Source organism: Toxotes jaculatrix, chromosome 4 (genome assembly GCF_017976425.1).
Source record: "Toxotes jaculatrix isolate fToxJac2 chromosome 4, fToxJac2.pri, whole genome shotgun sequence".
Lineage (NCBI taxonomy): Eukaryota > Metazoa > Chordata > Actinopteri > Toxotidae > Toxotes > Toxotes jaculatrix.
The window spans coordinates 22,768,705-22,783,665 of record NC_054397.1 but is presented as its reverse complement, the minus strand read 5'-3'; the positions used below and the strand labels follow the sequence as shown (position 1 = coordinate 22,783,665).

The following is a 14,961-nucleotide window of genomic DNA, read 5'->3' as shown; positions in this document are numbered from 1 at the left end:
GGACATGTGATAAATATCACTCACACACACACACAGACAGACATACACTGAGGGTGGAGGAGGGGGTGGGGGGTACATATGCGTTTTGTCAATAGTTATCCACCATGGCAGAGCCTTTCGCTGATGTGCTGACCTCAGGAATCACTGCTTCACTTTTGCTGAGATAAAGGATTTGGACCAGTTAAATCTTATCATAGTCTATGATATGTTCGTGTTCATTCATGCAGCAGCACATAAAAAGTAACAGTGTGCTCTGTCTTCACAGGCAGCTGACAGTGACGGTGATGTTATTTTCACCTGATATTACCTTTTTTGATGGCAGATGGAGCTCACAAATTTGGGCACATGCACTTGCAAACACACAGACACACAGACACACACTCACTCTCTATGGAACAAAAGCGCATTAGTGCTGTCGAACACAGTTCCTCTTTTGGTCAGGAAGGAAGGAGGCTCTCTCCTACACACATACACACACACACACAACAACCAGAATGTCCATTAACAAGATGTGACCCGGCACGTGGATTCAACCATTTTCCACTTCACAGAGAGCCACTGAACAGAGCTGAGGCTTAAAAAGCATTTTAACTCAAGTTTACATAAATGTGTGTGTGTGTGTGTGTGTGTGTGTTTGTGCAAAAAACAGTCTCCATTAATTGTCACTATATTTAATTTTATCTCACCATTGCCATGAACGATCGTCAAAATAAATTCTGTACATGTGCTTCTCAGGAAGAGCAGCTCTAACACATACACACAGTCACAAAACCACTCACACACAAAACACACACAACTGCTTGATTGCTGTATTCTCAGCTGTTTGATCATAATGTGAATAAGTTCAAAACGTATTTGAGGTCATCCACATAAAACACATCACAAATGACACAGTGTCATTGTACCAACTTTTGAAAAGTATAAAAATACTTTTACGACTTTCTTCTGACACCGTCTGCCCTGTTCACGTACTGAACACCTTCTTTTATCCCACCCTGTCAGGACTCAGCTTCAGTGTTTGAGTGTCAGTTGTCTCATCCACAAAAGCTTTTCTTTTCCCCCTCCTCTTGTCTTAATGTGAGTGGTTCAGCTGTATTTTCCCTCAAGTGCAGAACTCCTGCTGTCAGTGTTCAGCTCAGACTAAGTCTGGACATACAGCTGAATCACATCCTATACAATCTCACCCTCAGGTACGATATGAAGACAGGGTCTATAAGATTCTGGGCCTGTAAAATGATGTTAAAACACATTTTCACAGCTTGAGGTTGTGTATCAGTTTCTGAGAGTCTGTGGGAACACAGATCAGAGGTTCAAGTTTATGAATTTGAAAAAAGATTTGTGCATGTTTTTAGAGACTTGTGGTGGCCGAGGTATTTTGAGAAAATGTTAGTGAAAGTTGTGCACAAATTATTTCAACTGTATGGACTGGGATATGTCAATCATATCAGAAGGCAAAAGTATTTATACCTGATGTGAATTGCCTATTTAAATGCAGAGATAACAGCGTACATTTTCAGACTCTCCCGGAGGGCATTTATAGTGTTGCATTCAAAAAGTGCCGGAAACGAAGGAAGCTTGAGAGAGAAGCTGAAATGCAGCTTCCTTTCTCACCTCCACAAAGCTATGGACTCAATGGACACCCCCCCCCACCACCACCACCACCGAATGTGAACCAAAACTAGCCAATGTGATCAAAACCAGGACCCTGAAACCAAAAGAGTTAAATGGAATTCAATTATTAAACTTTTCCTACTGTCACATGTCAAAATGTCTGCAGTGAAAGGCGTCTATGTGAGAAAAGAAGAAGAAAAAAATGGTGAGCAAATGACTGAGGGAAAAGCAATGGCCAAACTTAAAATTCACAGCTTTTTATTCAACGTATTGTTTTAGAGCATAGTCAGTGTGAATTCATATTCAGCAACAGTTTAAGGCAGTTGTCACAGCTGTTTTGAATTTCATCCATCTTTTCCAAGACTTCTTTCCATCCTCACATCCTTTCTGTTGTTTTTTCATTTTAGCACACATTTTCTTTAAGCTGTCTTATAGACAGAGAAAAAAAGAGAATAACCAAGCACGTGAGAGAAGGACAGAAATGAAGAAGAAGAAGTAAGAAAGTAAGAGAAGAACACACATTCCTCAAAATAAGACAATGTGTTATAACATTGCTTGGGAGATGTATGGTGGAGAGGAGGCACAAAGCTCTGAAGCAGAACAAGAAAAAGACAGAGAGAGAGAGAGAGAGAGAGAGAGATGGTGCATTAATATTTTTATGAAGAGAAAAGGTGGAGAGGATGAAGTATCCTCACTTTGTTATAATACAGATTGGTTTGAGAAGTGTAGAGAAAAAGAATATATGGTCCATTGTACTGTAATAACGAACAATTCGTGTAATGTCTAAATTCTTGTTTTTCACATCAGTAATACTGCAGAGGAGAGCAGGCCTCATGATCTTACAGGACAAGAAATTGCCAGTATTCTTCACTGGTTTTGTGGTTTGTTCTGTACACTGTGAAAGTTAAACACTGGAGAAAACACTCCACAACTCGTATGTTGTGTCAGAAACTATGTATCTGAGTCAGGCCTGGTGTTGGTTCTCAGTTAAAGTTCTTATCACAGAGACTAATTCATCTGTTTCCTTTTTCATGCCACAGAAATCCTAGAAATCTCCATACCTGGAAAGAAAAGCACAATGTGGTTAATATAAATGAAGACATACAGTATATATACTGGGACTTTTTCATTTAAATACATTTGTTTTGCTGTTCTAATAGCCAGTTCATTTAAATGAATTGACATAAACACCTGATTTTATGGTTGGTTGGTCCAGGAATATCAAGTTTTATGCTTCAGCAGTAGCTTTGTTTGAAATGAAGAGAAATGTTTAAATGGTTAGCAGGAGCAGAATCGACAGCTATAGGGCTCGTGTAGTTTAGACTTGGTCCGTTTTTACTACTTCTTCTTCTTGTTCTTATGAACTTGTGAAAAGAAATGACAAACAAAACTTCAAAAATCAGGCACAATGTTAGCGATCACTAACTGAGTAGATCAAATAAAGAGATGCAGGAGGCAGGTGCTCACTACAGTTTGGGCAAAATTCAAAACAAATCCCTGGTTCCTATGAATTTGGAGCCAGTTTAATTCAGAACCAGTTCTACACACTGACCATCGCTAAACAAACAAAGAGCAGCACTTTGTCAGACAGAGAGAACAACAGACAAGGGAAATATTCAGCTGTTGAAACAGTTCAGATACAAACTTATTTTGTGTAAGTGTGGGTCTGTTCATTTGCTACGTGTACAAAAGTCAAGTATTTCCTTTATCAAAGACACTTAGTCTTTGTTAAGTTGTTTGGTGTGTTGCGATGTATGTAACTGTGTGCTTCAGTGTGTCACTCACTCAGTGTCATCAGCAGTGGGTGTGTTATAGCTCTGGAACAGCGGCTGCATGAAGAGCCCCAGTGTTCCCACCACACACACCAGGATGAAGATCCACAGGAACAGGCGGTCTATCACCATGGCCACATACTTCCAGTCCTCTATGATCTGGAACCAAACCAACAAGGTGGTTAAGACAAGTCACATCATGAATTTAAAGTATGTGTGTGTAGGCGATGATCATCAGGGAAACACAGTGTTTTATGTCTTCTGCCTAAAGCAGCTTTGATAAGGGTTTCTGAAGTTTTGTATGTAAGAGGTGTTTTATTAACTGCTGCTGTGGCTGTGAAGCTTATAGGACACCAAATATGTATCAGGTTATATTTTTAGTTGCACTGCAGCCGGCTGATACCGAGGGGAAGCGAGGCGGCTTGATGAAAAGCCTGCCATGAGCAATTACAGCTGGAAAACTTGTTTGTAATATTTATTAAGTGTGGGAGTTTTCTGGAAGTTTAGAGGCCCAGGGCCACAAATCTGGGGTTAGGGTGTATGTCCTCAGTCAGTTTGGATTTATATGTGTGCCAGTGTGTGCAGGGTTTTCTGAGGATATCTGATGTTTTCAGGAACAGAGAGATGATTGACAGGTTGGAACAATGTCAGAGGGGGACAAAAGCAAATACCGAGCAATTTAAGATGTGGCATGTTCCGTCCCTCTGCTCCTGATAGGCTCTTTATTTCCTGTACAAATCTTCTCATTCCTCCCTGTTGCATCTTTGTCATCATCTCCATAATCTGCTTTTGTGTGTCTTCTCTTCCCTTATTCCATTCAATAATATATTCTTTCTGTCTTATTTCCTTTTATTCCTTGATACCATCTGTTCCTGCTCATCACACATTTTTTTTTACCAGTCTTTATCTCCTCACCCCTTCATCATCGTCTTCTGTTTTCATATGTTCGGCAATGTATCTCACTCCATCCACTGCTTCCTCCAGATCTGCATCCCACTGAACAGCCAAAGGCCTCCGGAAGTCTGAAAATCCACCACCGCCATCTGGGATGTCGCCAACCTTCCAGCAAAACTTGTGGGCCAGGTCCTCATTCACGTAGAAGGAGTCGGTGTCTGTTCGGATCCCGCCGAGCCTGATGTTGGAGTACTGTTTTTTGTCTGTGCAGCTCTGGGAACTGCTTTTCCCCACGGTACTCCGGTTGGCGTACTTACGGCGGAGTTTATCACGGACGTTGGAAGAGCCTGGACGCCTCATGAGGAGGAAGGTGGGTAGCTGGACTAAGAAGAGGCGTTTGACCCAGTCGGGCATGTGGTGGGTGGACGGGGAGCGGTGGTGCACGTTGAGGACGCAGACCGTGCTTACAATGGAGAAGGTTACCAGTACCATGGTAAACATCAAGTATTTACCTATGAGAGAGTGAAAAATAACAAGACGAACAAATAAATATAATGTATTCTTCTGATCATTTGTTATTCAGTATTAAAATAATGGCTGATTCTCACATAACAGCCGACAGCATGTCTAACATGGACAAAGAAGACCAGCCCGTAATAAAGGCCCTGTAAGATAAATACTATACATATTTAAAAAAAAAAAAAAAAAAAAAAAGATTTTCAAAATTAAAGATTAAAGACCTCAATATATTTTTGGTTTTGGGTTCAGGTTTTTCTCTTAATAAGATGCAGCAATAATCTGTAGGTTATTCCAATAGTTTCACATCTCTAATTTTCTCAACTCTACACAGACAAACACAAATATGACTGACCGATGAGTGGCACTGCTAGAGAGGTGGGTGGCACTATCTTTGATATCAGCAGCAGGAACACAGTGAGGGCCAGCAGCACTGAGATACACAGCGTCATCTTCTCCCCACAGTCTGACGGCAGGTAGAAAACCAGGATGGCCAGCGACGTGATCAGCACACACGGAATGATCAGATTAATGGTGTAAAAAAGCGGCTTCCTCTTGATCACAAAATCATAGGTGATGTCCAGGTAGGTGATGTCGTTGGGGTCCTCGTTTTTGCGTGCAGGGAGGGACACGATGTCCCACTCTCCGCTAGGCGTGAAGTCATCGCGACTGGCAAAGTCGCTCGTGAGGATTAGGTCCACCTCAGTGTGGTCGTAGGTCCAGGAGCGGAACTTGAGAGTGCAGTTCTGCTGGTCGAAGGGGAAGTTCTGCACCTCGATGGCACAGGCCGACTTGTAGATTGCTGGGGGGAGCCAAAAAATGTCCCCTGTGTTGGAGACCACGGCGTTGCAGTAGAAGGAAACCTCATAGACGCCATCGGCACTGTGACAGTTTTGGAGATGATGTGAGAGTCAGAGGTAGAAGAAGGCATATAAATCAAAGCCAAATGGCCTTTAATATACTTTATCTATTTGCTTTCCTGTTGAGAGTTAAATGGCAGGATCAACACTACTCTTGTCTCTTTCTGGTATTTATGCAGATACAGTCAGGAAATGTTAGCTTGGCTACAGTTTGTTGTAATGGTGGATTTTGTCACCTTTGGACAGAGCCAAGCTAGCTGTTTCCCTCTGCTTCCAGTCTTTGTGCTAAGCTAGGTGGTGGCTAACCACCACCTGGCTCCAGCAGACAGACATGAGAGTGGCTTCAATCTTCTCATCTAAGTATCAGCAAGAAAGCGAATAAGCATATTTCCCAAAATGTCAAACTATTCCTTTAAATAAGACACATGTGATGTAAGCTAACCACCAGCTCTGAAGACGCCTTTTCCCCTTTATAGCAGAGATAATAATCAGACAAACCCAAGCACTAACTCATGATTGGCTGAAGTGATAATAAAGCCAGATTATTCACTAATCCCCTTCACCTCAGCAAAAACAGGTTTGGAGAAATTAAAAGAGAAAATGCAGAACGTTGTAGTTATAAAATCCCCATAGAAAAACATGCTTATTTTAGACACAGATTTTCTTCTTCTAAAGCCTGGATGGTTAATGTTGGAAAGCCTCTTAAACGCTGTAAAATGATATACTATAACTCCATTAATAGCATAGTGTAATCCATTAATACAAGGCCACCTGACACACATATACACACAGGCTGTAAATGCTGAAGACTATTTTCATTACATAAAACAGGATGATAGAACCAGACCATCTAAATCAAATACAAACTGGTCTTCTCTTTGTGGGATGGCAGCCATATACTTACTTGTTATAGAGCACGATATCAGGAAGCCAGATGTGTTTGGATGGTATTCGTAGTTTCTTGATGCCTTCATACTTGTCTGGGTCCCATCTCAGCCTGTAGTCATTCCATTCCTGTAGAGAGAGGGTCCATAAACTTCATTACTGCCAAACTGTACACTGAGTTTTGTATGTGCACGCAGCAGTGACAAGGATGGTACTGTACCTGAAACAGCCATAAGTTGGTCGTCATTATCTGCTCCCTCTCATTCTGAAAGAAAACACCAGTTAGCACGTCATACATTGTGTATAGTTTACATAATATTTTGATTTAAAAAAATAAATTCTATCATTATAATGTCGCCTATTCTCTGTGACACATTAAAGGTCAAACCTAAATATCAAAGCACACCTTTAGGTTGAGGGCAAAATTACACACCATCCCACACCTACATAAATGTCACAAAGAGCTGAATTGCAGTTTTGTGCAGGAGTTTTTGTGTTGGATGGATGGATGTTTACAAATTCCTCTCATACTTCTACAGCTTGTTTACTTGTGGTCTATAGGTGCACCTGTGTGCTGTAGTGAATTAAAGTGTGTTCCGTCAATATTCCAAAAACATGGATAATCCAAAAATGGATTACTTTAAAAAAATAAAATAAATAAATATCCAAAAATTATCCATCCATCCATTTTCTAAATTGCTTTGTCCTGAGATTGAGGGGAAGCTTCAGTCTATCACAACATGCATTTGGGTGAGAGGTGGTGTACACCTCGGACAGGTCACCTGTCTATCACAGGACTAACTCAAAGTGACAGGAAAACGGACAGAAAACATCACACCCACAGGCAATTGATAGTCACCAGTTCTTCTATCCTGCATGCCTTTCTCTCAGTTTTATAAAGTTTTTATTATAACACATAATGGTGTAATATTTATTCAATGCTTTTTAAAATAATCATGTAGCTGTTTTTAAGGGAGACCAGGCCAAGTTACTGTAGTGAAGCAGTTACAAAGTTACCACACAGCAATTACAAAGGTTTAAATAAAGCAATCACACCCCTTAATTACAGTTTGTTTTTTAAGACTTTGGAGTTTCCTGATGGAACAGGGGCCAGGAGACAGAGGACAGCACTGATTAAATAAAAGTTACGTAACAACAACATGTAACATCCATGCTTTTCCTACAATCAAAATGTCAGAATGTCAGCTGTGAGAAAAGCCTGTTGGGTGAAGCAATCCCTGGATTTACATGATGTTCCCAACTATGAACTAATGAACTAATAAAATGAACTAATAAAACTGATTCTATATTGATGATACCATCTTTGTAAGGTTAATGAGGACCAGGAGTTTTAAAGTTTATACAGAACTGTGATGCAATTTTTACATAACAAAGTGTGAAATAGCAAATCTGCATGCAAATATTGCCCAAGTATACTGAAAGACTTTAAAGAGTAGACAGCACAAGATTGGCCAGAGGCTTTAAAAGATGTGAATCCAAGTTGTCGGGTCCAGGTGACAAAACAAAACAAAACAAAAACAAAAATAAAAAGTCCCTGGTTGAAGTTGATATGGGTAGAGGCCTTACAGAGGTGTAGTCCTGCTGCAGAGACATTAAAACTGGATTTACAATTATTTCATCTGCTAACAAACCAATCATCAAATGGTGGATTTATAATTTATGACCAATGAGTACTGGTGTCCAGGCCCCAAGCATTCTGATACATATTGATCTGTATTTGTGTACAAGGGTGTGTGTCTGTGTATTTAAGTATACTTACTACGCTGATAAGCTGAGACAGGGACACCTGTATAGAGATGGTGACCTGCTGGCTCTTATTGACAGCTGGTCTGATCAGTTTATTGTAGCGCTCCGGACCCAACAGGTAGTTCACCAGCCGCTCCTCTGCATTCTCTGCCCTGCTGCCTACAGGAAAAACACAGTTATATTTTGAAAGTGGACATTTTGAAAGGGCTACAAACCCCAGGATGCATGTATGCTTAAAAAAGAACGTACAAACACAGCTGCATGTACCTACGCTGCTCTGTTTGAAAAGAGCACAGTCAGTCAGCCAAACGTAAATGTCATCAGTAAATAAATGCCATGTGTTTGTCTAGTAGCAAACCACAAACTCTGGTGGAAGGGGTAGTGTTTTGTTTTTTGTTTTTTTTTTTTGTTTTTTTACAGTGTAACGCTCAATACAAAAATGTCACCACATCCTGTGCGTGTGTTGCGGTTCCAAGGTTAATATTCAAAGTATGTTTTCAGCCCAGTGTCTTCATGAATGATGAACAATAAGCAAGTTGGCTGTAGATGAAGTAAATTTACCAAAGGGCATTAAGGCTGAATCATGTGTTCTTAGTAGCTGTGTGTGTGTGTGTGTGTGTGTGTGCATGTGTGTGTGTGTCTTGCAGTCTTACAATTTACTGCAGGGTTTTAGAGCAAAAGAACAAACAAAAATTCAGTCATGCATCCATCCCTGTGAGAGGATCCCTGAAGCTTTGTGTTCCTTCAGCCCTAAATTATTGGTTATGTAAAAGTGATCGTATGAATAAGTCAGAAACAAAACGCTTTTGACCCACTCTCTTGGCTTCCGCAGCCATTATGTCCACATTGTCAAACAAAGTGACAACAGCACAGAGAGCGTTTAATATCTGGATGGCTTCACCCCCTCTGTGCCACATGAATTGTCTGTTTTTGGAAGATTACATGCAGTGAAGGCTGAGTGAGCATAGATGCGTAGTTTTTTTTTTCAACATGCTTCAAGTTTTCACGTCACACTGAACACCAGTGTTTTCAGCTGTGTGGAACGAGAGAAAGAGGGAAGGGAATTATTAGAACTACGTGAAAACTCTTCAGTCTGCAGATTATTTTAACCACATGATTTGCCATCAAGTGAGAACTTAGAAGAATCTGTCTGAGAGAAAGATGTTGGTTAAATTGAAAGATAACCTAATAGTTAGAACCTTAATCACATTTAACTTTCATCTGAAGTGGCCCCAGTGTAGCAGTGCAGCGTGTTTTATGAACATGGGTGGTAATGCTTCAGATTACAGCATGCAAATCACAGCGTAATATGAATATAAAGCGTATAAATAAAACACCAAGCACTGGGAGAAATATGTATGTAAAAGAGAGGAAGACAAGAGGTTAGGGAATAAGGGGGCTCCAAGTGTGTGTTTAAGATATGTAAATTACACTGCAAGTATTTTTTTTCTGAGTATGTTATTATTAATTACAGGGCACAATAATACTGTTTCCTGGGAACAAAGCAGGAAAAATGGGGTGAAAGCATTGTGGTATTATTAATTTTAAAATTCTGATTTACTTACAAGGACATTTGCTTCAGAAAAGTACGTTACATTACGTACATTAAAGAAATAGCACAAAATTTTGGAAATCAGGTTGTTACCCTCATTGCTGAGAGTTAGATGAGAAGACTGATATCACTCTCTCCACTTAGCTTAGCTCAGCATAAAGACTAGAAAGCGAGGGGAAACATTTAGCCTGGCTCTGTTTGAAGGTTTCAAAATCCACCTGCAAACACATCTACAGGCTCACTAAGGAACATCAATCTCATTTGTTTTATCTGAACAAAAACCAAACAGTGAAAATGACAATTGGCTGTTTTAAGTGGGCAGTGTGGGGTTTTCTTGTTTGACTATTTCTTGGCTAAGACTAGTGACTTCCTGCAGTTCCTGACAGTGCACTACAGTCAGGACCAAGCAATGAACGTGTGGGAGAAAGCTCCTTTATTAAAGTGAGTTCAGGGAAATAAAGCATCCCCATGCTGATTTCAGTGGGGAAAAAAAATGAAATTGACACTCTTGGTTTTACAACAGTTTCAGTTGAACTGATGAGGTTGTCACTGAGGAGTGATGCCAAACATCATAGTATAGTGCAAGGCCTGGTCAAATCCGACAGGCCTTCAGGGAAACACAAACACTCACAACAACATGGTGGAAGACACAGAGAAGTGATATGCGCCTTCTTGGTGCATTACATCATTTAAATAATTTAGAAGTGGACCTCAGGGTATCTTTGCCTTGATGGATGCTGCAGAATAATGCTTGACTATGTTACCTGTCATACATGATCTTTGTCAGAGTCCAGCTGTTTTTGCCAAGCGGATATGAGCAATGATGGCTCTGATTTAGTTTTTCGCCTTGTTAATTTTTGTTTTGTTTTTTTTTTAAGCCCAACAAGCTAAAGCTAAAGCCCATCCTACGAGCTTAAGCAATTTCGTGGGTAAAGGATGGAAAACCCAACAATCCATGAAACACATGGTCCAGTTAATAAAAGGGAGCTCCTCTTTTAGGACAGTGGTTGAGACATTCAAGTGTTCTGCCTAGAAGACAGTAGACAGTTCTTTCGTGGCTGAAGATATAAAATAGCCCTCTGTAAATTATTCAAAAAGCCCATCTGCTTTTACGTACAAGTATTTTAAGAGTACGAACACTGCACACAGTTTTTAAAACCCTGTCCCCGAGGTATAAGTTGCTGTTAAGAGTGTTGTGGCTGAATGACAGAAACACACATGCACACAACATAGCTAAGCGACACACCAGGTTGCAGATACCATTGAGGGCACCAAGGTCACGTCCTTGAAATTCTTTTTAGATATTTGGGGTGTTTGGCAGCCTGAACCATAATTATGCTCCTAGCATGTGGAGAAGGTTTTGAAATACTGTTCAAACCATTGCAGAGAGATAAAATGAATCATTAAATGAAAATGTTCAGGATTATTACGCTATGATTGGTTCACATTTTCTTTCAGGTAGCATTCTGCTTCCCAGAGAATATGGATGAATATTACAAGTATTGAAACTGTTTGATACATACAGTGGGCCCCACCAGGCTCTTAAGCTGAGGTAGTTAGTGGAGCCATAATTAAAAGTTTAATATCATTTGATTACAAAAAAGAAGCAGTTTCAAGCCCATAAAACCACATCCTTCAGCCTGTCTGCTTGAAGGATTTGCAATATGGCTCAGGGTGTGATTAAAAGTCAATATTAAATTCTGTAGTGCCACCTTTAATGTGAGCTGTGCATGATTATACACAGGACGCTGCAGTCATTCATCTCCAGTCATCTCCTGCAGTTCACTGACACTTAACTAACTTCACTAGTAGTTTATTGAGCTGATCAATCTGACTTTAGCAGGCCACTGCTAACTAAAGAAGGAGTGCTGTGTGTGTATGTGTGTGTGTGTGTGGGGGGGGGGGGGGGGGTAAAAGAATCACAGAGTGGGTCAAAAGGATCATTTTTTATGATGGCAAAATGTCTTTATCAGATAGAAACACATTAAAATATTAAAACAGTGTTTATAACCGAAACACACACTCACACACACACACACACACACACACACTCATACTTCACAAATGAAAGAATATTGAACAACTCACTTGTGAGAGAGAGAATGAAGAGCAGGAGAAGAGTGTTGGTAGTCATCTCCTTTCTTCTTCCCTGCACAAACATGCTGTTTTTTTCAGATTGTCCTCCCCCAAAAAAGAAGTGCCTTGAATGTATGTGAAGAAATATTCAGTATTTTATATCCCGTCCTTCTTCAGTCACCTTCTTCCTCTCAACTCCCACTCCTGCTCCGGCTGCTGCTGGGAGCTTGAGCAGCGCAAAAGACACGCGAAGAAACTTTGGCTAATATAATACAGAGGTTATTTCTAAGAAATGTTTATTTACCAAAGACAACATGATGGTCGTTTTATTTTATAGCGTACTATAAGAGCGGGGCTGCTCACGCTGCGCCTCCGCCTCAGCCACAAACCAGCTGCGGTGACATTTAAAATCCAAATCCAACAGTCCGGATAAGTGTAAGAGTGTAGCTGTTCGTCGTCAAAGAAAAAGAAGAAAAAATCATTTCACTTCTTCTCCTGTGAATTAAACCACCAGCTTTCATCTGTGGTGAGTTCGCGCTCTTCTGGTGAAGCGCAGACAAGTTCTAGTGCGCTAAGAAATTGGCGCAGCTCAAAGCGCAGGATGCGCTGGCAGGACGCATCATGTACGTTGGTTTCTCAGAGTAACCACTTCGCGCTAAAGTCCACAAAAAAAAAAACAGGCGCAATTTTTCTGTGAAACTCATGAAGATCGGAGGAGAAGCAGGAGGTGTTGTGGAGGGGAGGGCAGCGTGTGCGCTGCTGGAGCTCCTCCAGTGGAAAAGGCTTGGACTGATGTTCAGCTGCCAGTCCGCACTGAATGGCCTCTGTTCTGCCAGTGGTGCTTTGATAGCCTACTTTTCATGGCACTAAGTGAACACACACTTGAACAAGACAGAGGGGAGAACACAGCCCTTGGCTGTAAACAGAAATTTTAGGAGTTCACACAAATGTGTAATTTGTTTTAAAACTGCAAATTTACAGAAGAATCATTGTGTGAAGAATTGGTTACTTACTTAGCTGATTATTTAGGCAAAGATTTAAATTTTAAAAAGGAGCTAAGTTCAACAACAGACTAAATAAATAAATACACCTGGTGTTGGTGAAAATCAGAGAAAGACAACAATACCATGTAGGGCTGCTTTTTCTGCTCAGCCAGCACAGAGCAGACTAGTAATGTAGTAATGTCAGATTTCCTATAAGTAGAATGCCCATAGGATATAATAATGTACTGTATATATTATGGGGGAAGTGTATTGTATTGCTCTACATAGCATTTGGTTAGCTGTAGATATTTGATTACAGCATGTGTGCTACAGTGCTCATTATACTGTATTACAACTGGATACAGCTCCTTTTAATGTTATTTAATTTCCTTTTTTTTTAAATATTACTTGCTTTTGATTTACATAATCACATGAAGATGTGTTGTACTTTATTTTATGAACGTATAGGAAGAGTAGCTGATGGGGAGCCACATTAATGAACAAACAATTCTGGTTGATCCCCCATAACAGCATCCTGCCCTGTCACTGAACGTGACCTGCCACACAGGCACTGGACTGCATTTGGAAAAAGTATCTTTATCTTTAAAGGTCTTCAGATGTGTTACATGACACATGCTTTGAAAAATAGTTTGTGTCTGACATGGTTTTTCCACAAAAAAAAATTGCCTACTTTGAAATTCTTAAATTGACATCTGCCCCTTCTCCCCCATTTATAAATCCAGAATCTATGAAAATGCAAATATTTTTAATTTCAAAAGTTGAAATTACAGACACAAAATGTCTCCCATTTTTAGCGTAAGTGCACTGAAAAGTTTCCATGTCACGCTTGTGTATGACTGCCTTCCAAACCAGTCCTGCTCACATCTGCACATCTTAAACTGAGATTAAATGTGAGGGCACAGAAACGTTTTTCCCCCAGCCTTCTAGTGTCACAGTCTGCGCATTCATCATTCTGCACAGTCAAGGTCAAACATCACGGTGAAATAACAACAAGCCAAACACATTTTGGAGCAGAGGGAGACTTTAAAATCATCAAAAATGTGTTTGCAGGAAATTCTGGTAACCACAAACATCTTTATATATTCACCATCAGCAGACTGTGTCTCTAATGTCAGAACTATTAATGTTAATCTTCTTCTTTCCTTGAGAGAGTAACACAGTACTCATTATTTTTTGACACTGTTAACTTGTTGTAACTTATTAGGCTATTTTGGGATTCCTTTAACAAACGCATTCCTCCACATACTGGCAGAGAGAGTGTCAACGGTTCATCTTGCAATCCCATATCATCTACCTCAGAGCTCCTATACAGAATACTCATTTCTGGTGCATATATGTGTAGGCTTGCTTTTATATTCGTGAGCACGCACCAAGAGTATTTTTAACAGTTGCACTGGGTGCACGTGGCTATGATTTGCCATCGCAGTAAGAGGAGAGTCATGTCATCAGGCTACTCTGCTGCAGAAGTCACAGTGCAAACAGAGAAAGACTTGGGTGTGAAAGCAATGAAGAGGAGAAGACATGAACAGACTGCACCTCTTTTAGACATTTCTTCTTGTCACTCATGAATAATCCATCGCAGATTCAGGGGCTAACAGTCCCTAAGCATGGATTCTTCTCGGCCAGCGGGATGGACGGATTTTTTAAATTTTTTTTTTCTTTCAAGATACAATAAAACATACAGTGCGCAAGAGTTAAATATAAAAAACAACCTTACAGAAACATCGTGTCACAAAAAAGATAATCTCCTAAAACAGAGGTAATAACGTCAAAACAAAACCTGATGAGAGATTTACTCCTGTGCCATAATTCATGGTTTTAGCATGTGCATAAATCTCTCACAGTCAAAGCCATATAACTAACACATTACTCCCTTACACGGCCCAGTGGAGATTTCAATCTGCCGTAATGGAAGTGTGTGTCTGCTTCAGTCAAGTTAACTGGCACAGGGACGCCACAGCTTAAGGCAATTCACAACACCCTGCCTCTCTAACTCTGCTGCTCCATCACTGCCTCTGTCTCAC

General features: G+C 40.3%; 1 protein-coding gene across 1 annotated transcript; it reads right to left on the bottom strand.

The window, feature by feature from the left end:
• Nucleotides 1-2,023: 2,023 nt before the first annotated feature.
• LOC121180988 (neuronal acetylcholine receptor subunit beta-2-like) lies at nt 2,024-6,894 on the bottom strand. The gene is made up of 6 exons (XM_041036720.1): nt 6,759-6,894; nt 6,558-6,667; nt 5,149-5,675; nt 4,299-4,789; nt 3,397-3,542; nt 2,024-2,672 (listed from the first exon to the last, which is right to left on the bottom strand). The coding sequence occupies exons 1-6, from the start codon at nt 6,834-6,836 to the stop codon at nt 2,657-2,659; spliced, it is 1,368 nt and encodes a 455-aa protein (XP_040892654.1). The 5' UTR covers nt 6,837-6,894; the 3' UTR covers nt 2,024-2,656.
• Between the last annotated feature and the right edge of the window lie 8,067 nt (nt 6,895-14,961).